The sequence below is a fragment of the Gymnodraco acuticeps genome, unplaced genomic scaffold (assembly GCF_902827175.1).
Source record: "Gymnodraco acuticeps unplaced genomic scaffold, fGymAcu1.1, whole genome shotgun sequence".
Taxonomy (NCBI): Eukaryota; Metazoa; Chordata; class Actinopteri; order Perciformes; family Bathydraconidae; genus Gymnodraco; species Gymnodraco acuticeps.
The window spans coordinates 27,700-52,200 of NW_022992331.1; the positions used below are offsets into that span (position 1 = coordinate 27,700).

Here is a 24,501-nt window from a genome sequence, read left to right on the forward strand (position 1 = left end):
AGAAAGACACATCTTCTGTGTGGAACTCACATTTATCTGCCTTGACATATAGCTGCTTCTCAAGCAGTTTCTGCAAAAACTGGCGGACATGGTTAACATGAGATTTAGCGTCTGGGGAGAAAATCAGAATATCATCCAGATACACAAACACTGAAATATTCAAAAATTCCTGCAAAACCTCATTCATAAAAGCTTGAAACACAGCCGGTGCATTGCATAGTCCAAAAGGCATTACTAGGTATTTATAGTGACCACTCTGAGTGTTGAATCCTGTCTTCCACTCATCCCCTTTTCTTCTTCTAACCAAGTGATATGCATTTCTTAAATCTAACTTGGTGAATATCTTGGCAGTTTGAAGCAGTTCAAAAGCAGATGACATGAGTGGCAGAGGATAGCGGTTCTTCACCGTAATGTCATTTAGTGGACTGTAGTCTATGCAAGGTCTGAGAGACCCGTCTTTCTTTCCCACAAAGAAAAATCCCGCTCCGGCTGGAGAAGAGGAAGGACGGATAATCCCTGATTTGAGTGAAGAGGAGATGTATTCGTCCATTGCTGCTCTCTCAGGTCTCGAAATCGAGTAAAGTCTCCCCTTGGGAATGGGGGCTCCCGGTAAGAGAACAATGGGACAGTCAAATTCTCGGTGAGGAGGTAGCGACAGGGCTTTGGACTTGTTAAACGCTTCCTTTAAATCATGGTAACAGGGAGGTACCTTCTGTAGATCAGGATAGTCAGGGTGATCAATAATGATTCTACTAGAGTCTGTTGGTGCATTAACAGGTTGTGACCGTTTACACCTGCCAATACAATCCTCTCCCCATTCCTTAATTTTCCCTGAACGCCAGTCAATGTGAGGATTGTGGGTCTTCAGCCATGGAAACCCTAAAATAATCAGGTGCTAAGCCGACTCAAAAATATGAAATTGCATGCTCTCTGTATGGTCCTTATTCACAGTAATCTGAATAGGCTCAGTGCAATGGGTAACTGTGAACAACAAGCGGCCGTCTAAGGCACTGGCATTAACAGGTTGAGATAGCAGAACAGTCTTTATTTCTAGCTGATTGACTAAGCCCCAGTCCCTAAGGCTTTCGTCAGCCCCTGAGTCTATTAACACACCCTGGTCAATGGCCTGATTGTTAATACAAATGTTTACCTGAGTAACAGGTCGAAGAGGAAAGTCTACGGGAAACTTGCTCACCAGCGTCCTCCTTTTGACTGGTGAGCTCGATCTTTTCCCGGGCATGAAGCGAGTTGATGATCCAGCTGGCCGCAGTAGAAACAACAACCCTCCCGTAGACGGCGCTGCCTCTCCTCCAGAGAAAGCCTGGTTCTTCCCAGCTGCATGGGTTCACCGGAGTCATTCGGAAGTGTAGTCCTCAGACGGTCCGATAACATGGGCTGGAAATCCTCAGCTGGCGGCGCGACCCTCCGAGACAAATCCTGGAAGCTGGGAATAACATCTCGGTTGCGTCAACGCTCCCTCTCTCTTTCCCGAAGACGGTTATCGATCCGGATGGCCACAGCGATGAGGGATTCCAGATCCCGGGGTGTCTCCAGTGGAGCCAGCTGGTCCTTTATCGGTTCCGAAAGTCCCGTCATGAAGGCGTCACGAAGAGCCGGAACATTCCATCCGCTGTCTGCTGCTGCTGTACGTAACTCGATGGCATAATCAACCACCTGACGGTTGAGCTGACGTATTTGAAACAGTCTTCTGCTGGCCTCTGTAGCAGGTGATGAGTGGTCAAAAATGCGACTCATAGTCTCTAAGAAATCGGCCAATGAGTAACATAGTTCGGTGTCTCTAGACCATTCTGCAGTAGCCCAGGCTGCAGCTCTTCCCGTTAAGTGAGACACGATAAATGCCACTTTACCATGGTTAGATAAAAAAGCTCCTGGGTTGTGTTGAAAATGCAGATCGCACTGTACCAGAAAGGCTCTGCAATTCGAGGAGTCTCCGGAAAATCTCTCCGGAAGAGCCAGCCGTAAAGGGGAAGAAACAGCCTGATTTGGGTAAACTGTGTCAGCTGGAGTATTGACAGGCAACCTCTCAGCTGTGGATGATGTAACTAGGGTGACCAGATGTCGGGACTGCACAGCATTTTCACGACTTTTGGTGCGTCCCACAAATTGAGACGATGTCCCGCATATTTCATTTTGATTGGCTGAAACGCTTTTCTTAAAATCAGATTTATCCAATGGCTGTTGAGAAAGCAGGGAAGGCTGTCATCACGGGGGTGTGTTTGCTGTCAATCAATCTGTAACACACGGCGGGTGCTGGTCAAGTGTTAACCAATGAGTAACTCACTCACACACCCCCCCCCCCCGCAGCCCCGCCAAACAACAACAACAACGAAAGTCAGTCAATAATGCAGGCGACGCAGCAGGTTATGGAACATGGAGGAAACTGAAACTACAGCTAAGAAGAAAAGAAGATGCACATACAACAAAGACTGGGAAGACACTTATCAGTGGGTGAAGCCAGTGCAGGGTGACTCTCAGAGAGAGTTTTTTGCAATCTTTGCAAGAGTAATTTTTACAATTTCACATGGCGGTGAATACGACGTCAAAAGACACCGAGAATGCGATTCTCACAAGAAACTTGTCGCTCAAAAAGAGACATCCCACTCTATGGAGACATTCCTACTCAAACCAAAAAATGATGGCCACTCAGACAAGGTAACAGCAGCAGAAATAACCAGTGTTTACCATACAGTGCAACACTCCCAATCATACCGGTCAAATGACTGTGGTAACAAGCTAGCGCTGACCATTATTCCAGACTCTGAGATAGTAAAGAAAATGTTATGTGGACGTACAATAGCAGCTTGCCCCTGCCTCTGTGGAGAGTTGTTTGGCAGAGTTAAAGACACCAGTGGCTCTAGGTGGCAAAATAGCCCACACACTGTGGGGGGGGGGGATACTAAATTGTTACTGCATTTTGACTTGACTTTCTGTCATTGTTTATTGGATGCTGTTGAATAGATCAAATGAAACAGAATAGAAAATAGATTTTTTTTCCGGGGGGGGGTATGTGCTGTTGATAGGGTGTCCCACATTGTCCCACACAAACATACTCCTTGTCCCACATTTGGTTTGTTGGGACCTCGTCACCCTAGATGTCACCGGAAGAACAGTCTATTGGTAAGTGAAAAAACGATTCATTTGGGCAACCAGTTGTTGCATCTGTGTAGAAATGTGTTCTTGATAATCTGCCTGGCGTCCTTCCAGCTCTTTCCTTTCCTGGGCAGCTATGCCCAGCTGTTCCTCATGGTGATAAATCCTCACGCCTTGTGCTGACAGGGCGGCGTGAAGCGTTCTTGGGTCGGCTGGGTCCATAATGGTCAGTTCGTTCTGTTACGAACTCAGACACTTAGGATGTAGGACCCAATTGCACGACCCGGGAGACAGAGGTAAAGTATTTGTAATATACTTTATTTTTCCAAAATACAGCAATAACAACAAAAAAGGTCACTATCAAATCTCAAGTTTGAGATGACAAAAATAGAGAACCAAATGAAAGCGCTCACGTAGTGAGGAACAAAAACTTTTCCAGAGCACAGAGAGCATACACCTGACCATGGCAAGAGAGAAGACGAACTGACGAGGAACACTGGGAGACAGGGAAATGTAACCACATGACAATGAGAAACAGGTGTGAACAATCAGGGGCGGGACTGACGCTGATGAGCATAAGAGACACAGAAGGATGCCAGGTGAAAACAATCAGGAAGCCTGGAATGAGAGATAACTGGTGAGTGAGAAAACAAACATAAAACAAAATGAACCTGAACCTCTCTAACATTTCTGTCGGTGCACAACAATCATAAATATATCAGCAATTAAACAACATCTTCAATTTCTATTCACACAATACGTCACCTTGCAGTATCAACACTAATTCGGCTGACTTTTATATTTGATCCAATTGGTAGATAGGCTATATTTACACCATAACGGTGCACAGCTGATATGAAAGGACTTGTAATTTTTAAAGATATTACTGATTTTCTTTGAATATAAGAATGTAAATACTAAATCTGAAATAATACAGCAAAATGCTGTAAAATTATGTGAAAACATGAATAAAACTACACATCTTCAGATGTTGTACATACATAAGTGTCCTACACTAATAATACAAAGTTATTATGGATGTGTGTACCTGATGTGCTGCGCCTAGTGTTAAAGCACGTTATTGAATTATTGTTTTAATGTGTTATATTTGATGAACAAAATATTAAGAGTACATACTTTCAGAGGGGGAAAGTAGAAGGTCAATGATAGAAATATAGAATATAAAAAATCAAGAAGCTACTATAAGTGATCTCTACAATAAAACAGTTTACTGCAGGATGTACAAAGATATTAAATTAATAGGACGATGTGCAAAACAGAAAAACGAATTAACCTTTATTTAAACATTAAATTATACTTTAGATTAAGGTCTTCTTTTAAATAAGAAAAAAGCTTTGGGGCTATCGACAGATAAATATTAAGCCTGACAAAGTACTTAACGTCTAATATATTGCTTTCCTGCAATGTTAACTATGTTGAAGCACTTATTTTAACTGATATCATACATATCACCGCTAAATGCACTTTAATACAGGGGTATCTCCTCTTGCACTTTATGTAGCACTTTTATCTTTTCTTGCACTTTATATGTCGTAGCTGCTATATTGTACTGCCATGTGGTAAATACTTGTGTATGCTGCTCTTGCTCTTTTGCATATCATGTAGTTTGTCAAATGTAATTTTCTTAAATGTTTTATGTGAGGGACTGCGGATGGAAAATAGCTCAAAGCTAAATCTGGCACTGTTACGCTTGACACATTTGAATGTTTTAAGTGTTCATTACTGTGCATTGTCCCTGCCAAATAAACGATGAAATTAAATAAATATGAATTATACTCTCATGTATGTAGATAGTATAAGAAATGTGCAGACTATGACAGTTTAATGGTGGTTGTACACACATATTGATAGATGTCTTGTTGTCTTGTTGAGGAACCTGCGACCCAAGATTTTCAATCATTGCATAACTACACCATAGTTGTGTATATGATATGTCAATAAACCTTTGAAAATCTTGAAATCTTGAAAGGGATGTGTAAAATAGCCATTATATACAGTCTTTAATTAACTATTAGTAGAGAATAACGAGTAATGAATATACTTTATAGAGATCTGCAGATAAATGTTTAGTCTTCTCAAGCATCAACTATCAAATATCTCGCCTGATTGTTGGCACTTGACAATCACCTTCCCTGAATTTTACTCAGGTGTAACTAAAGTCTGATTTAAGGGTTGTTTATATTTCTCATCATTAATCAGAATCTGTAAAGTAACTAAAATAAATGTAGTGGAGTAAAAATACCAGTTTAACCTCTGAATTGTGGTGGAGTAGAATTAATAAGTAACAATGAGCTGTCATGTGGGTATATATTAATGCTGCCCATTATGGACACAAGCTGGTCCCATTCGAATCCAGTTTTGGATAGTCTGCCGTGGTTTTGTTCCATTGCATTAACACCAAATCCCAACGTGCATTGCGGCTAAAACATCCAATCACCAAGCTTAAACCATAGCTGAGGATCTTGGGTAATCAGTTCAGTGGCTGTGTATCGCAATGATGCTCAAAATGTCCCATATAGGCCTACGTCTGTTTCCGGTTATTTTTATTTTGAAATTCAGTTCCTGACGGACGCCAAAAAAGACAGAGATTGTGGAATTAAACAAATAAATAAAAACAAGGATATTTGTGTGTTATTGTTGAGTAAATAACAGTGTGTTATTTAGAAAAGAATAACAAATTAGAAGGAAAAAAATATTTTAAAAATACAGATTTCAGTATTCTGATGCTCTGAGCCCCATTTATTTTCCTCACGGATGGCAAAAAAAGTCCGACATTATACGATTTAAAATAAAAACAATAATCGTGGCTTGATATTGAGTAAGAAGATGTTTTTATGAACCCCACAGCTTCCGGTCTTCCAAGACCCGACCGGATAAAAATACGTGTTGCAGGCACGAAACACACTACCAATAGAAATACATTGCTTTTAAAATCGTTCTGTGTGACACGAAAAAAGGGGTAAATCATGTTGGTGAACACGAATCAATAGATTAAATGTTGTGACTATTTACACGAAATGCCGTGAGACTGGGTTGTACTCGATTATGCAACTTGCAATAATTTCAGCACACTACGATATGTTTTGATATATTTACGCATTAATTCGAAATATGCTATGTTGTTGCTGTGTATTTAAATGTAATGATATATCTTATTTATATACAACATATTTATATATTGAACATGAGGATTTAATTTGTTTGCATTAAGTTATTAATAACACGAATCTTAGAGCAGCGTTTAACATAAATTGACAAACCTTTGATACACATAATAGTTTTTATTGGGGAATGTCATCCAGATCCACTCATACACTCTCATTAATCACATATGTACAGATTAAATAAGGCACATGCCATAGTGGTAGAGTGGACGGGAAATATTCTTTACACAGATAAATCCTCAAAAACACATTATGACATCCAGCAATGTAATAATTATCAATAGATTCCCGCTTGATTATGTACAAATGAATTGTGAGCAGAAAGAAGAGATGATGAGAAAGAGCAAGGCCTCAGCTAATGCTGAAGGACAATCCAAATTTCCAAATTCCTCAATGACAAATGTTTAGGCAGAGGTTTTTTTTAATATTGAAATTCATTGTACATTTATAAAAAAAATCTGTTTCTGCTGGACATATGTTTTATAATTAATTTACTTTTCTTACTCGGCTTTGTTCCACAAAATTATATAATTTACAATGAGGTCTTTGATCAATGTTTTTCTTCCTTAAGATGGATGACAGTCACCATGAATGGAATTGACGGTGTGAAAGCAACTGTAACAGTACAAAAAAACTGCACATAGAATACTGCTATATTGCTTTAGAAGAGCAGAGCAGGAGCTTCCTCAATTCAGAACAAATCACAGGGAATTTAGTGCTCTTCTCTTGCAAGCGACAACCACTCAGCTTTCACAGAAAGCAACACCTGAACATTTGTTCAGAGGCAGAGGTGGCTCAGACAATGGAAGGGCATATCTCCCCTGACATAATAAATATTTTGCCCCTCATTTTTTGGGCTGCCAGCAGACTGTTATCCTCATTGCTTATCCTCGCTGTCAGTTTCTTTTGTCCTTTCGTTCACAGTCTCTCCCCTCCTTCCTTCATTGGCCAGTGTAAGTGGCGCTGTGCCAGTGGCAGTGACAAGTCTCTGGTGATGAGATCCTCACTCTCTCTCTCACAGTTTGATGTCTTGGGTCTCTAACATCTTTGCCAGGCTCTTCTTCACCCTCAGGGCTGTGAGGCGAGAGGCCGGGTTGTGAGCCCAGCACTCGGACATCAGTTTTCCCATCTGCCTTAGACACTAAAGACACAAATGTACATCATTTTTAAATCAGTCCTTTAAAAAGGTTGTAATACATGGATCATTACTGATTTATTATTAATTATAAGGAATTTTTAAGACCAATTATTTTCTTTAAAAATGCACTCCTGATTTTATTGAACACATATTGGTTATTGCTATTTATAACTAATGTATTTTTGTTAGAAACCGATCACAGCTATTTAACGAGCCTCTTTCTCGACATTTGTGAATGTGGAGAATATAAACCAACCAAAGACATTTTGTTACAACCTGGCAAACAGAAGTGTTATTTTTAATGTTGTATTCCTTCTGTATAAAACAAGCATATTGTTATATTGCATGTTTTTATTTGATTGTAATTACTTGTTTAAAATTAATTATGTTTTAGGTTGACTTACAAAATCGGTCCAGGGACTACAGATGAAAAATAGCCTCTTGGCTAACTCTGGTACATTTACAGAAATGTTAATTAATGTCCCTGTTAAATAAATGAATAAATAAAAAAAATATATATCATGAACCATATTACTATTAAAATGTTTGAATGTGATAAAGATAAACATTTAAAATACCTCATCACTTGTCCAGCGGTTAGCAAATGAAGGTCTTTGTTTCTTAATGCAGGCAACTTCTATCATGTCCTCGTAGGACGGATCAGTGGGCACAAGGTCATGATAGGGCAGCTGGTACTCCTCCACGATGCCTTCAGGATAAACAGATTTATGTGGGAATTAGTATAATCATCAAGAAAACATTTACGAATATATCATGTTTAAAACAAGTTTTATGTTTTCCTGACCTCCAGAGATGCAACGTCGGGCCATCTCCCAAACGATGAGGCCAAAACTATACATGTCAGCCATTATAAAAGACTGGAAGTAGGTCCTGTTCAGGGTTTCTTCCAACACTTCAGGTGGCATGTAACGCTTCGTACCAACCCGTAGGTTAGGAGGGATATCCACCTCATTGGTGTCACTAAGAGAGGGAGGAGAAACACAAATAAATGGAGATATGTAAGAAAATGTCCTAAACTATAGTAAAAGTATTTAAAAGTACAAAATGTTTGTTGTACCTATTAAACTTGACCGCTAGTCCAAGGTCTGCTATACAACAGAATCCATTTTTTTTTACCAAGATGTTTTTACTCTTCAGGTCTCTGTGTGCGATGGCCGGTTTGCCCTGTGTGCCATATATCTCAGTGTGCAGGTGACAGAGGCCTGATATTGACGAGTAGGCCAGTTTGAGCAGAGCCTTGACGTCTAAGGTGTTGGACTTGAGGTAATCGTATAAAGATCCACTCTCATGGTAGTCTGTGATAAGGTAGAGCTGAGTCCATGAGCCGGTTCCTTTAATATCAGCAGCTATGAATCCTGGGGGATAGACGTGACAGAAATAAGAAATGTGTGCACACGTAAAATATATAACGGTAACAATTTGGGTCAACATGAGGAAACATTTTATGACTTGTCCCTGGGATATTATCTTTATTTAAGCTCATTTTAACAGACACACAGGCACATCAACACTTAGGACAGTCCTTAGATTAATTAAATGTTGCACGCTATTTATGTCACCTTACCTAATATATTGTCATGTCTCATTAGGAACGTCTGATATATTTCAGTCTCTCTGAACCAGCTGTCTTCTTCTGTGGTGAAGAACACTTTAACAGCCACTCTCTCTCCTCTCCACTTGCCCATCCAGACTTCTCCGTATCGCCCTTTTCCGATCTGCTTCACCATCTGAATCTGCTTGGCGATAGTGCGCTGCACCTGGTAACAGATTAATGCAAAACATGTGTTATTTATTATGACATTTCTCTTTAGAAAAGTATTTAATTAAACACCTTCATATTGAAAATTATACTTCCATCATTACAGTCACTTATTACCTTATGATTAAATCTCTTTCCTGTTGCTTTTGTAATTAGTTGCACCACCATGAAAAGCACTTAAAATAAACAATTTCTGTTAAGTGGTCCATTTGTCTCAATGTGGAAAAGTAGGGGAATAATTGGTATGATATTGATAATTATACATGTATGTCATATGGGCAACTTATGTGCCTTTTCTATGATGGTTTACCTTCACACTAACAGTAAAAGTTGGACCATTTTATAAAAATATATAAAAAACACAATTCCTAACAAAGGCATTGAAATGGATTTTTTTTTATACCAACCAGCCCAAGGTGAAAATTGAAAGATAATGCAGACATTTATTATAGTTATTTGAGGTTATTTGAGCTTGTGATGTTGAGCCAGATGTGCACTTGTATTTTCTTACCAGTAGAGGGAGTCCTGACCCAGAGCCTGACCCGATGCTGCGTGAATGCTCGATCAGGTCCTTCAGGGACTCCCCGGGGGGGATGTACGTCTCCTCCTGCTCCAGGTCAATACTGTAACGTGGTCTTGACTCCTGCCGCTTATATCTGCAACAAGAAGGTGATGAAATGTTTACCAACACACATCTGGGAAGTTGTTGAAAATGCATTAGATGTCTTCAGGATGCTTACCTGAAGTAGCAGAAGAGGAGGATGAGACCAAGGATGATACTGCAGACGGTGATTGATATGAAGAGTGCCATGTACTGGATACTGCTGTCAACGTAATCTAAAAAATAGGAAGAAATATGTATATTATTTCAATTTTTTTATGTAGTTTTTATTATCTAACCAACACTAAATGGGAATAATCCTGTCCTGAGAGTGAGGTGATTAATAGGTAGTGACAGTCATTTGTTCATTGTTATCAGCTCTAACATCTTTCTAATTTTCTCTGGCAGGGACAAGCTCCTTTTCTTCTTCCTCCCCCTAACCCTTCCCTGCTCTGCTCCTCCGCCTCTCTCTCAGCGTGTGATCGATCACATCCCCTTCCTGAATCCCACAGATCAGCTGTCACTCTGACATCGCTACAGAAACCCCAGAGGCTGAAAGCAGCTCTGGGACTCTAGCCTTACTGCCGTGCTCCTGCCAATCAGACACACAAAAACACACAGGCTCGAAACCCGGGGGGACTCCATGGTGTGCACGAACCCACACACACACAAAAGAAAGAAAAAAAACTGCATTGATAGCAAAGTGTCTTGTGAAAACCTTGCATGTTAAATAATAGCTCTGGGTTTAGTCAAAGATTTGTTGGATGGGTAAGCAAAGGCAAATTGTAAAAATATAGCTATATAAGCTCTTAATAGTTTTCTCTGCAATGAGGGAATCTTATCAACAATTAAGGTGCAACTAAGCTTACCCCCAAAGTATTTTCGATACAAGTGTTTATTTGAATTGGATAACCACTGATTGCCTGGAAGCTATTTACTTGCTTTGTTGTTGCAAAAGTTGCCCTTTTCTCAAATCTCAGTTATAATCGTTTGGCAGTAGCGTCTTATCATAGCTGATAAACATTGATGGTCAAAATTATGAAAATAAGACCAAATAATAATTGTCATTTATTTCTCTCCAACTGACTGGCGATGTCAGTCTGTTGTCGTTTGCTTGAAGGTCAAGACAAAATGTGTGTGAGGCTGTGTGAGAGCGAAAGGGTGAGTTTGTGTGACAGAGACAGGGAGCGAGAAAGAGAAGGAATGTGTGTGCGTGTGAGTTGGTGTGTTGCGGAGTAACAGATGGACAGATATCTCACATCCGTCCCGAGGCAAGAAACTCAAGCAGGCCCTGGGGAGAGGCTGTCCTTTTCATTAGAGGGTGAGAGAACAAGCCGAGGCTGCAGGCTCTGTTTCACCTGCCTCTCTCTTTCTCTCCCTCGCTGCCCCCCGGAGCAGCATGTGCCACTTTACTCCAGCACCATACTGTGGTTTGTAACAGTTTAAACTGTCACTACCCGTCACCCAGCATGGCCTGAATGAGTCCGCTGTAAAATGCCCTCAAGTAGGGCAGGATTTCAGTGTGTGAAAACCTGCGTGAACAAAAGTATGTCTTACCTGTTGTGATGAGTGGAGGAAGAGTAGGATACAAGTCTCTGTTGCAGTAATCCTGATCTGTGCAACACTGGAGAGCTCTCCTCGAACGTGCATTCCACGTGTCCTATCAAACACCAAAACACACACACACAGTTAACACTAATGAGTAGTGTGTATTTACAGCCGCGCGTATTCCTAATAAGAACGTTTTACAACACCAAAGGTTTTTTTTCCCACTGATGGAGGGCTGGAAGTTGTATTTAAATAGGTCTCATAAAGGGCTGTGGTGAGTAAAGGAAAGCTCATAAAGGCTTAACAACGGCTAATGGAGGAGGACACACATACAAAGACAAGTGCAAATATAGGCAGACACACACGCAAATATAGGCACACACACACACACACACACACACACACACACACACACACACACACACACACACACACACACACACACACACACACACACACACACACACACACACACACACACACACACACACACACACACACACACACACACACACACACACACACACACACACACACACACACGACTTACCCTGCACTGGAACTCGAAGCCGTCGAGACCCAAACAACCTGCAGTGACGACTGCATGACCCCCCTCCTCCTCCTCAACCATGGTGAAGCAATAACCATCAGTCCTGTCAAAATGGAGATAATGGAGTCTTTTAATTATTACTGTATTTCCATCATTACAGGTAATTTATTGAATCTAAATGCAGAATTGAAACTGCCTTTTGAATTATATTACATCATATGCACCACCTACATTTAGGCTACATACAGCTGATGCCATTAAACAAAAATGAATTAATGCAAGTGGTTTGACTAATGAAAGTGTTAATAAACTGGGTCTAGAAATGTTAGATTAAGTAAAAAAAAAAAAGATTTTTTATAATCAATCATTATTGTTTTAACCTTAAATAGAGAGTCGTTTGTATATCCTGCGTGCATGTTAGAGTGAGCATGGAATTGTGTGCGCTTCACCGTACATGCATGTGTTGTTGACAGAGTCTTCGGGGCAGTGGTGGTAGCAGTGACACCAAAGCATGTTCTGAGGTGGAACCGGGGCTGTGCTGCTGCTCTCCTCCAACCTTCGCTCCGATCCCCCTTTCCATCCGTTCTTCAGCAGCATGGTGTCCAACATGTTGGCTGTACAGAGAGAGGGAGAGAAAAACTGGACTCAGCCAAAAACATCTGGACAGTATTCTGGTTGTAGGAAAGTCAAAGAGGTAAAACTTCATTACAGCGACCTTAGGAATATTTAAAACGGAATAAATCAAAGGATCCAAACAACATTTCTGCTCATTTCCAGAGAAACTGTATAGTTCTGCCATTCTCTGCACTGTTACCATGGCAATTCACATTATGTGTGAATATGTGCTGCTAAAAGCAATCACACTGTTCTGGACTGGACCTAATGTGCCTGAATAGGGTCTGGAACCAGAACAGCGCAACTCACCAGAAAGAAGTCTTTGTGTGTGTGTGTGTGTGTGTGTGTGTGTGTGTGTGTGTGTGTGTGTGTGTGTGTGTGTGTGTGTGTGTGTATTAAGTGTGAGTATGCAAGTGTTCATAATGCTTTTGAATGTGAGTCGGCAAGACATTGTTATATTAAAGAAAATCCATCTACCATTTTTGGTGTGATACAAAAATATAGTATATATAATGTCTATATAATTAATGGCTTTGTTTATGTTATCTCTTCCTCCAATAAATGAAATACTCCTAACCAATGGAATCATTTAAAATCAACAGATTTGAATATCAATATGACTTAAAACCCATACATGTAGATACAAAAATCCTGTTATTCTCATAAACCACCTTCTATTAATTGTTCTTGCATAATTCTAATCATTTACATCCCAAATAAATCTCGAAATAGCATAGGACAGTTGACATACAGTATCATGAATTGGTTATTTTTGTCAAACTACTAAAGTATAGTACTACTACTTAAAGTATTTAGATGACTGGATATATGACATGATGATTTAGTGTTTATCTTCTGAGAGGAGAAATAACATTTCCAGCAGGCAATGGATGCAGTGAAGCGCAGAACCCAAACAGAGTCAAGCCAAGTGCAGTAAGACAGTAGACATGTATTCACATAAGCCGAGAGGATAAATATTATTGCTCTGAACTTGCTCAGCCTTGAAGTGTTAACTGTTGCTGCCACTGAACTGAAATCACTCCAAGGTATTGTGTGCCATAAAAATGCCATCTTTGGTTATTTAGTTATAAACGGCACTGACATTATGAAATGCTGATTTTGAAAGAAAAATGAAAAACCAATAAGGAACCAATTAGAATTGTAAAACATTAACAGATAAGATAATATCCTTATTATATATAAGAAGAAGATGAATTCACTGTTCATTTGAAGAACATTCATTAATGTTAATCGTCATAAAATGTAAACTATTTTATTAAAAGATGCCTACTGTTATGCATTCATAGTGATTGTGCAGCCTTCTTTATCTTTACTATCAAGTAACTGAAGATGCACACATTTATCAGTGGAGAATAAAACCAGGTCCGACAGCAGCTGGTCCCTGAAGACCTCTGTGGTCAGAGAGCTGATATGTGTTGTGCAGCACCAGATGGATGTCTTCCTCTCTCTCTCTCTTTCCTCTTCTGCTCTCTTTATTAGAATATTTGTATCATAAAACTGTAGATTTCAAGAAAATCTGAGCATGGCATGCCACAAAATATCTTAAAAACGTAAAACAAAGGTCATCATAGAGTTTATCTCGGATTAAAAGTCAGAAAAAAATAATTATATAGTATGCCACAAAATTGTGCACGAAGCATATCTATTAAAAATGTGATAAAAAAGGTTGCATAGTTTGGCATAAAAAATAATAAAACGTCATAGTAAAGTTTTATAATAAAAATATCAATAAAAGATCATAGTTAAGCATGCAACATATCACCAAAGGTTATAGAATAGCATGTTGTAAATAAGTCATCGTACAAAAAAGTCATAAATACTGTAAGTATGGCAGAAAAATATCATGCAAATGTCGCAGTATATTACACTTTAAGATAGGGTTATCAATAGATAAAAAATATGTATTATTCATCTGATTTGAAATCGTGAGTTAGTTTGCATTGCAAAAAAACAATCACAAGCAACTATAAACTATGAAACCTATGTAAAACATATAGGTGTACATCCCAACATAAGATCCATTAATGCATCCATAAAATCCAAGAATAGCCTCCTTATAAGCATGAGGATTCCTCTCCAGGACTATGTGAGGCAAAGGCTGAATCAGAATGTGGTATAGTATAAACACAGAGGCTGTACTTTATTAGTACTCGGTGTCCTTCCAACACTATCGGTGATATTGTTTCTGTCGGCAGGGAAGTTTGTGGAGCAGTTCTGTCCTCCCTCACAGTGGCCTTGGTTTGTCTACACAAGAATGTAATGTTAAATGAAATTGTCTGGCTTTCAGATAAATTCTGCCCATCTCAGCTCTGTTTTTCAAGCTATTAAAAATGAGTTCAGTGAGTTAAGAAAACAGGGGCATTGCAATGACAAGAGCAATGTTCCAGGAAAGTGGATGTAAGGTAAGGAAAATAAATGTGTGTAAATCTAAAGAGGCAACACTAGATGATCAAGGGCTAAAATTAGTACATTTGTTGTGAGACTATCTGGTTGCACAGTATACAGCACAACACGTTTATGTTCAAGTCCTACACATAATAAGCATTTAATTTCAAAGTAAAGTGTGTGACTTGACACAGCACTAAATCCATTTTCACCCCTCTCGCCTCAGCCCTAATCACACCTTTTGGACATATTCTCCTATAATAAACCTCACTGTATGTATAATTAAGTTAGTTGGGGATGTTTAAATGTTTCTGTCTATAAAATGCATACAATGGTCTTTATGATAGTTTGATTATCATTTACTGTCCTGTTTGCTCAGCGCTCAACGTCCCCCAAGCATTGACAAAGGGGGCCTAAGTCTAAAGTTTGAGCATTTAAATTAGGCAGAGCAGATATATTATACATTTACAGCATGAAGTTATTACTCTAGAACTTTAGGTAACACAGGACTGTCTTGTTGCCAAAGAGAGTTTTTTGTGTGTGTGGGGGGGGGTTTGTCATGCTTGGTATATAGCAGCAGGTTTACTACAGAGCCAGTGTGTGCTCCACAGACTATTAAAGAGGCTATAAGATGTAAAGCCAGCAGGAGTCTTACAGTAAGCGAGAGGCCATCTTTGTTATGCTTAGCACTGCTAACAGAGGGCTTTTCTTCCTCAACTAAAGCAGCACATTGATACGGGAGAAAATCACACAGGTATATGTGTAAGAGTAAAAAGATGACCATGCAAGTAAATGCACTTTATAGATTTAGATATATTAGAAAAAATACCTTATTTATAGATTTAAATATTTCATTGTTTTTCTCACATAATTGCCTACACACATTCTCTTTTGTCTACGTCTTACAAACGTAGTGCACGCACGCACGCACGCGCACACGCACACGCACACGCACACACACACAGCACCACACACACGATGTGTTAGCTACAGGGCACACTCAAGGTCACCCCGAAATGTGATCTACGTCCCCCACACATTCCACAGGCTGTCAAACTAGACACACACACTAAGAGTCAGTGTAGCACACACAAACATAAACACAGACAGATACATACATACATGAAGAAAGTTACATATAACTCCAGCTGGAGAACCTTCAGTCACGGCTCGTCACCCGTGGCCCTGCAACTTCACACTGGCTTCAGCTTTTCCAAATGTTTCTGAATCAGTGATGACAGCTCATGAGCCATTTCATGGCCTTGTTTGTAATCTCTTTTCAGTTCTGTAGAAACATTATCACTGTAGTCTGTGACACTTCCTTCCTCCTCCTCACTCACATTCAGTCAAGTTTGCCGTGGTGACAGAAGTATCATGACTGTGGACTGTGTCATTCCTATGATAAAATGAATGATACATGGGAACTAAACTGACATTGAAATTTCCACACCAGATCCAGATGTTTTTCCTAGTTATCACTTTCCTTTTTCATATAACTTACATATTGACTTATTAGAAAAGTCTAATTTTTACATATCCTTGTTTAATATTCTAAATATTTGTTTTCCAAGGGGACATTATATGGAATGCTGACAGAGATCAATGTCACTTGCACAGCAGAATGATTAACATCTGGAATATGGACATCCATATTTTATCAGTACATCTTTCTATCATCATGCAGACCTTCCTATGCCCTGCTTTATTTCCAACAAGCAGTTTGCAGAATAGACAGGAGGCTATGACATTTGCAAATTATACATGATTATAGATGAGCATGTGCATGGTTATAAGGCTTTAACAGTTTTAAACCAAGGCACACATACCTTGATGATATGGTAACAAGTATGACACAAAAGCAACTAGAGTGAAAAGATACAGTGTAATAAGGAATTTCTTGAATTAAGGATGTCAAATGATTCAAATAAGAAGGATATTGGGATTGTTTTAGAACAAGAGCCAGTGATGATTCATGATGAGAATATGCTATGAGACCTTGACTTTTTTAATGAGACTTTGAAGCCAATTTTTTCCTTTAATTTGTAGCTTAATATCTGTGTGTGTATAGACGTGTACTGTCCTTTATAAATCACTGAATTGAATTCCTGATACATATTCAGTGTTCACGGCCACTCTGGATTTGTTCCGTGCAGTAGAAATAGAAATACATGCAACCAAAGGCAGACACCGGGAATCAATGAATATACAATTAAAATATTAGTTTTTTTATTTTTCCATCAAGAGATGACTGGAAATCAATGCATAATAGGATTACTGCCATTACAAGTGATATGTTAGAAGAGAGATGTTGATTGGGGAATTTGAAGTCCAGGAAAATGTAATCTCTACATTAAGTGTTCTAATAAACAGCTTACAAGAAGCCGACCTCCCAGCACAACAGCCGCTTCGACTGTGGGCCGAGACCTTCAACCAGGCTGTTCATCACAAGCAGAGCGGAGGACATGAGAGAAATGGGAGATAAGTTACTCCAGGTGGCCATTATAAATCACCTCCTCAAAGGAGACATCATCCCCAGTGTCTCCCGAGTGCACTCTGACCCTGAGGGGGTCACAACCAACCTGCAGAGGGGCCATACATCCCCCTCCACCCTACCCTCCTCCCTCTTAACCCCCTACAGGCTTCAAAGGACTCTGCCACACACACACACACACACACACACACACACACACACACACACACACACACACACACACACACACACACACACACACACACACACACACACACACACACACAACACACACACACACACACACACACACACACACACACACACACACACACACACACACACACACACACACACACACACCACACACACACACACACACACACACACACACACACACACACCACACACACACACACACACACACACACACACACACACACACACACACACACACACAACACACACACACACACACACACACACACACACACACACACACACACACACACACACACACACACACACACACACACACACACACACACACACACACACACACGTCTGAAGAGCACATTCCACACTCTCTCCTCCGTCTCTGATGCTACACCCACCATCAGGTCATCCGTTTCCACGGTGCGGCAACCTGTTCTGCATTTACCAGCCGTGACCAAGCTGCTTTTGTGGAGGAATGAGATTGTTACTCCCATTACTTTCAGCAATACCGGCACAACACATTTATGGAGGGGGCACCGGTCTGCCACAGACCCCACTACAAATTGTGTCCCAATCCCACCCTAAGAAAAACTAGCTCAACGGTCAGGGATTCACAATGTTTGCACAGAGGAAACCTTCCACAGGGGTGTGAATACAACAGAGAGCTGCTATATCCACAACAGAATACACAGACACACTGTCTTCAGATTTTTTCCAAAAAATGCCAAAAACAGAGGGACAGACACACACATGAATCATGGAAGAAAAAAAGGAGAATTGCGCACTGAGGTTTTGAGACTTAATGAAAAATATAAGTCTATATATAGGGTTATTACTGCAATGATTTTACATATTAATTGGTACGAAAACTATTTAAACAATATTGTGAGGAACATAAATAAACATGTCTCTCTCAAACAACTGAATTGAAAAGATTATTTTTGTAAAAACATTACAATCTCCATATTTCAATATTTATTTTTCAGCTTATCACTATCATATCCAATTGTTTCAATGTCTTTTTATGTCTCTGTGCCATTTTGTGAATATTTCTGTTCCCTTGTAAATAATATTGCAGTATTTTCAACCTAACAGCAACAAAAGAAAAGTCAAGAATGCATCAAATGATATACAACACACTTGCTCACTCAAACACACGCAGCGTGGAGATTGGCATGTTATGAAACCAAGGCTTAGCATTGACCACAGTGCGGTGTCTGTGTGTGGCCCTCATCCAGGCCCGGTTCCAGAACAAAATGACTCAGGGTGCATCTGAGATTAGAGAGGGTGCAGTGGTAAAGTGCTATTTTTATAAGTGGGGAGTGGACCTAACACCCTCTAGGAGGGTCCTCACCTCCTCTAGGGGGGTCCGGGGGCATGCTCCCCTGGGAAGATTTTTTTTTAAATATTGAAGTTAAAAGCATCAATCTGGTGCACTTTGAGAGCAACATTAAGAGATCTATGGATGTGCTCTTTGCTTGATTCATGCCTTCCCAGTCCCTTATCACGTACAAGAGCATGGCGCCAGTTGTTGTAGCCAGTTGTGGTGAAGGCATCTGACTTACTTGAACCAAAATGTCTACATGCATAGCAGAAGATGGCATCTTTTTTACATGAATATTCCAGCCAATCTCTGTTTTGAAACCATGAGCTGCACAATGAGCGCCTTACCCCACTGTACACGTGAGTTGGGTACTTTTTAAATATACCTGGGCAGGCTCTGTTTTGCCGAGGTCCTCTGGCACTTGTGGGCCGCTGAGGGGTGACGGTGTTTGGGGCAACGAAGACGGCTGCGGCTGCTCCGCCTCCGTGGGCGAGGCGGGCAAAGCCGGCGAGTCGGGCAGGAGGACGTTAGTGTCCACGACAGTCAGAACAAACGTAACGTAATGTCCCCATGATCTGAACTGTTATTACCTGCAGTAGATGCAGTGTTACTGCTGGCGATAAGGGCTGGTTGTTTTAACCATTTTCTGATGTCCATCATTGACTGCTGTGTAAGCACCTTGCAGATGACGAACGCGCAGCGGCACAGGTCACGCGCACCTCACATAATAACGTTACTTACCGTTTAAATTGACCAAATATATGCAGCAGACAATGTTATTTAACCACAATTACAATTTATTTTATTTCAACAAAATTATTATTATTATTATTACTACTACTATTATTATTATTATTATATATGTAATATTTTTCACTTTTCATTTATTTATTTATTTTTCACTTTTCATTTTTCAAATGAGGGTGCATAACAACTCAACTGAGGGTGCAATGCACCCTTATGCACCCCCGTAGAACCGGGCCTGCCCTCATCCCAACACACTATCTCAATCTTCCTGCTCCTGTGAAGTTAGAGATATGTTTTTTAACATTGTCTATCCACAAAGGTCATCAGTTCATCTCATTGCTCGTCTATTTATCCATGTGGTCGGAACTTACTGGAAGAAGCCACAAGCCACTGACTAATGTTGGGCTCCATTACAGACATACTGAGAGACTTCAGCCACAATATGTCATTTTACCCCACAATATTTCCTCTGCCAGTGTTTTTTCCACAGAGTTGTTCAAGGGCGTTGTAACACAAAGCCAGGTATGTTTTCGGTTGATATAATCATGACACTTAAACACAGTTTTTCTTATAACTAAAATTACAGTATTATTCTGTGTTCATGCATTTGTGAAATTCAGGATTCAGAAGTTGCAATTCTTAAATATTCAATGTAGTTATCCTTTAACGCACAAACATGAGTCTTAAGCCTCCAAATCTCACAAGGCAGATATACTCATATGGTGCACATGAACAAAACACACACACACACACACACACACACACACACACACACACACACACACACACACACACACACACACACACACACACACACACACACACACACACACACACACACACACACACACACACACACACACACACACACACACACACACACACACACACACACACACACACACACACACACACACACACACACACACACACACACACACACACACACACACACACACACACACACACACACACACACACACACACACACACACACACACACACACACACACACACACACACGCCTGACTGCTGGAGCAGCACATCTGCCTGGGGATCAAATTCTGTGTGGGGGAACCGTATCCACATCCTGACAGGAAGCAGCGCACAGAAGGCTGGAGAGGCCTGGTCCTGTCGAGGACCAACTGCTGCTGTTTTGTACTTCTGGACCACTGCATCAAACTACACTCTGACCTTATTCCACAACATTCAACACAGATGTCTTGCAAAGATGTATGTATAGTGAATCGTACTTGCAGCTTTCTTTTTTACATTTTTGAAGAAACATTTTATATAGGTAGTTAAATAGATTTCCTGCACTTGGAATCCACAGTGATGCATGTAAACAGAGTCTGTGAGGATTCAATAGAATAACAAGCCCTCATTGAAATCACATACTTTCAATTTGAACGGCCCTTACAGAACATCACGATGATCCTGTTTTACCCGCTCCAAAATTAGAACTAGAACGTTTTGTAACTTGAATTAGTCCATTTATAACAAACCTCCTTTGCACTTGAGTAACTGAAGCAGAGCTGCAGTAAAAAAAAAAGGTTGCTGATAAAGATAAAATAATACCTCCTCTAAATGCTCCTACAGAGAAACACTCCTACAGAGACACACTGACATTTCCAGAAATTCGATGACCGCTGAGAATGAAAACCCTACATTGTCCAGAAGGCCAGTGGCCAGTGGCCAGTGGTGTAGAGGGAACTTTTTCGGTCATTGGATGAGATTAAAAACAGCAATATTCATTAACAGCCTCTGAATATAGGGGGTTTGTGTGTCTGAAGTAGATATCAGTGAAAACAGTGAAGGGACCGCCTTGGGTGAGTGTTTCTGGGAATTGTCTTATTAGCAGCAATAGCCCCGAAACATCTAGTTTTCATGGTCAGTCAGTGGTTTTGTGTTACAAACATGGGAAAGCGAAACCAAAATGTTGATGGAGGAAATGAGTCAAAACCAATATAAATGTTAAGAATGTAACCATCATAAAAAAGGTATTGTCGCCCTTTAGCTTCACAGAAGTATTTCTATTTCCACTGCATTGCGACCGGAAGAATGGAGCTAGGGATCATCTACTCTCAGTGAACCTCACCAGCCTGTGGAAACAGGTGGCAAACTGACCGTGCTGCTTAGATTTATGGGCAACCTCCCACATGTTATACTCATTTGGGAGACCCTTAAAAGATCAGGTCACTGAGGAAACGGAGAAAAAGCAACTGGTGGCTCAAGTATTGGTAAAAAAAGTGGATAGAAGGAGAAAAACGGAGGAAGTACGAGACAGGATAAAGGCCCATATGAAATAATCAATGGTACTTCACATTCGTTTCTGTCTGAATTTCACTCCATCTTTCCACATCCTTTCTATCTGTTTGGCTACTGAACGTCAAACACCCTAGACTAATATTAGAAGAGGAGTTAAACTCTTAGCTCAGTCTGCACAGATACAGGAAGAATGATGGAAATTCTCAGAAGAAACATTCATCAGCAGTTGAGGTATTTTGTGACCAACTGCGAAAGTTACAGCTAGCTCTGAACCGCTCAGTCAGTCTGGGATTTTACAGCTGGTCTTTATGTGGTTGCTTAAGTGAAGCATTGCTTTATCGCAGATAAACCAGAATCCCTTTGTATTCCAATAAGAAGTTGATTATATGCATATATTTACCATATATTTTTATTGTTTCTTGAATTGTTTATCTTTATGCTGACTAAAAATCCTGACACTCAATTTATTCTCCTTCTTAAGTGTTTAACAACTAAGTAGTTATATTGTTAAGCTTGTTTACCCCAAACATTCAAAGTAAGGCTGCAACTAATATTATTTTTGTAACTTGATTCAAATTGTTATTTTTTTAGTTTGAAGAAATTAATTGTTTACAATTTCTAAATTGCACTGACGTCGTTAAATGGCCTGTTTTATAAATATGACAGCACAATACCTAAATATATTCAGTTAACTTGCATATAAAATAGAGCTAGGTAATATGAGTATTTGTATTGCCAAACCAATAATATTTTTTATTTAATTTAATAAACATATCATGCAATATCCTGACTATTGTATATCGTTATCAGGAGACTAAATGACTGATACTGTGATAGCCGATTTCGGCCAGATCACCAAGCCTTAACATTAGAAAAATAAATAACACTTTTGGCCTGATTGATAATTTGTTTTAGCTCTAATAAAACATCTAACGGGGAAACCTAAATGGAAGAGTTAATATGGATGGTTGATCAACTTAAAAAACTGTAAAGTAGCGTTTCAAATATGTGAACAATAAAAACAGGAAATGCATGCTAATTCTCATACGGAGCAACAATGTCTCTCCCCTCTGCTTGATCAGAAACAGAACAAATGCACAAGTGTCATTTTCTTGACGCTGGGAGCTTGTCGACCTTCCCCGCCTGTCACAACCTTACGGGGCATCGTGACACTGTTGGCATTCATCGTAAAAAGACAACTGGCTGTCCATCTTCAAACAATTCAAAACATGACCAGGGGGGGTGGTGGAGATGGTGGTGGTGGGGGGGGGGGGGAGAGAGGACAGGGCAGATAAATGCACACCAGTTCTCATGGTAGACCCCTGTGGAGATCATTATAGCTTTTGCCCATCATAAATACCGCAGGGTAAAAAATAGAAAGATAACCTCACAGCTCGCACCATCAGCCTACAACCTGACAACACTCACAATAAAATGTGTGAGACTTTAGGAAATTAAGTAAATTTGACCCTCTCAAACCGCTAAACACAAACATAGATGCCTAAAAATAAAAGGTTAAAAATTGTCTTTCAACTTCCCTCTTGCAGCTTTACATAAAAGTGTTGTCAATAAACGTAAAGCAATCACAAGACGCCTCATCAGCTTAAAAGTGATTTAAAACAAAGTCAGCTAAATAAATGATGGCATCAAAAAACATAAAGTGTCCAGCGCAGTAATAATAATAATAATTCATTCTATTTAGAGTTGTCTTTCAAAGCACCCAAGGACACCTTACAATTCATTGAATGAGGTTTAAGACAGTACTCACCATCAGACCCACAGCTCAGTGATGCCAGTCCAGTCAGCAGGAGAAGTGCCTGGCAGGCCCACTCCTGAGGCGGCCACACCACCACCATCACTCCAGCACTGACCCCAGACGCCCTCCTCCTTCAAATCCCTGAGGCGCAGCCACAACGAACACACCCGGGCAAAGAGGCGGATGTGTGAGGCTGCGTTTTTATATCCTTTCCGTGAAAGAGCGCCAGTCCACTTTCTGTTCAAGAGTTTCTCTGTGACTGACTGCCACTCTGCACTCTCAAGAACTTCCCACAGCACACAGCAGCCCCGCAGCCTCCAGCAATACTCCACACTGACAGCCTGGGAGAGACAGACACAGAGAAAGAAGAGGGGGGAGAAAAGAGGGGGGAAGGAGGGTGTTACTTCGTTGCTCTCTCACTGTGCTATTTGTCCAGCCCTTTCTATGACCGGTTCACTACAGAGGGAACAGCTGAGTATATTTAAATCTACATACAGCCTCTCTCGCTTTCACACGCAGACATTACACATTACAGATTCTCACATCACTCAAACTCAGAAAGTAGAGTCAAAATGAAGGGGGTAACAGGGCCGTGGATGTGAGCAGGGGCTGAATGAGGTGTGAACGCATTATGACCTTTTGCCAAAGGCACACTACACGTAGCATGCAAAGAGAGACACAGAAACCACTGTAAAATGTATGAGTATAGGCTTACAACCGAGACATCTACATGTTCTTTGGTGAAAACATCTGGTATCAAATCCTGCAAGGGCTATGATCAATCAA

General features: G+C 40.3%; 1 protein-coding gene across 2 annotated transcripts in view; it reads right to left on the reverse strand.

Annotated features, from left to right (window-relative positions):
* Positions 1 to 6,393: 6,393 nt before the first annotated feature.
* Positions 6,394 to 24,501, reverse strand: part of bmpr1bb (bone morphogenetic protein receptor, type IBb) — a 52,020-nt gene continuing 33,912 nt past the window's right edge. For both annotated transcript variants that reach the window (XM_034208553.1, XM_034208551.1), the window contains 11 exons: positions 23,728 to 24,056; positions 12,368 to 12,527; positions 11,914 to 12,016; positions 11,373 to 11,475; positions 9,955 to 10,051; positions 9,726 to 9,870; positions 9,020 to 9,212; positions 8,513 to 8,810; positions 8,240 to 8,415; positions 8,013 to 8,143; positions 6,394 to 7,437 (listed from right to left, as the gene is read on the reverse strand). In XM_034208553.1, the coding sequence (XP_034064444.1) occupies positions 7,312 to 7,437; positions 8,013 to 8,143; positions 8,240 to 8,415; positions 8,513 to 8,810; positions 9,020 to 9,212; positions 9,726 to 9,870; positions 9,955 to 10,051; positions 11,373 to 11,475; positions 11,914 to 12,016; positions 12,368 to 12,527; positions 23,728 to 23,815 (1,620 nt within the window). In that variant the 5' untranslated portion in view covers positions 23,816 to 24,056 and the 3' untranslated portion in view covers positions 6,394 to 7,311. The remainder of the gene's footprint in view (positions 7,438 to 8,012; positions 8,144 to 8,239; positions 8,416 to 8,512; positions 8,811 to 9,019; positions 9,213 to 9,725; positions 9,871 to 9,954; positions 10,052 to 11,372; positions 11,476 to 11,913; positions 12,017 to 12,367; positions 12,528 to 23,727; positions 24,057 to 24,501) is intronic.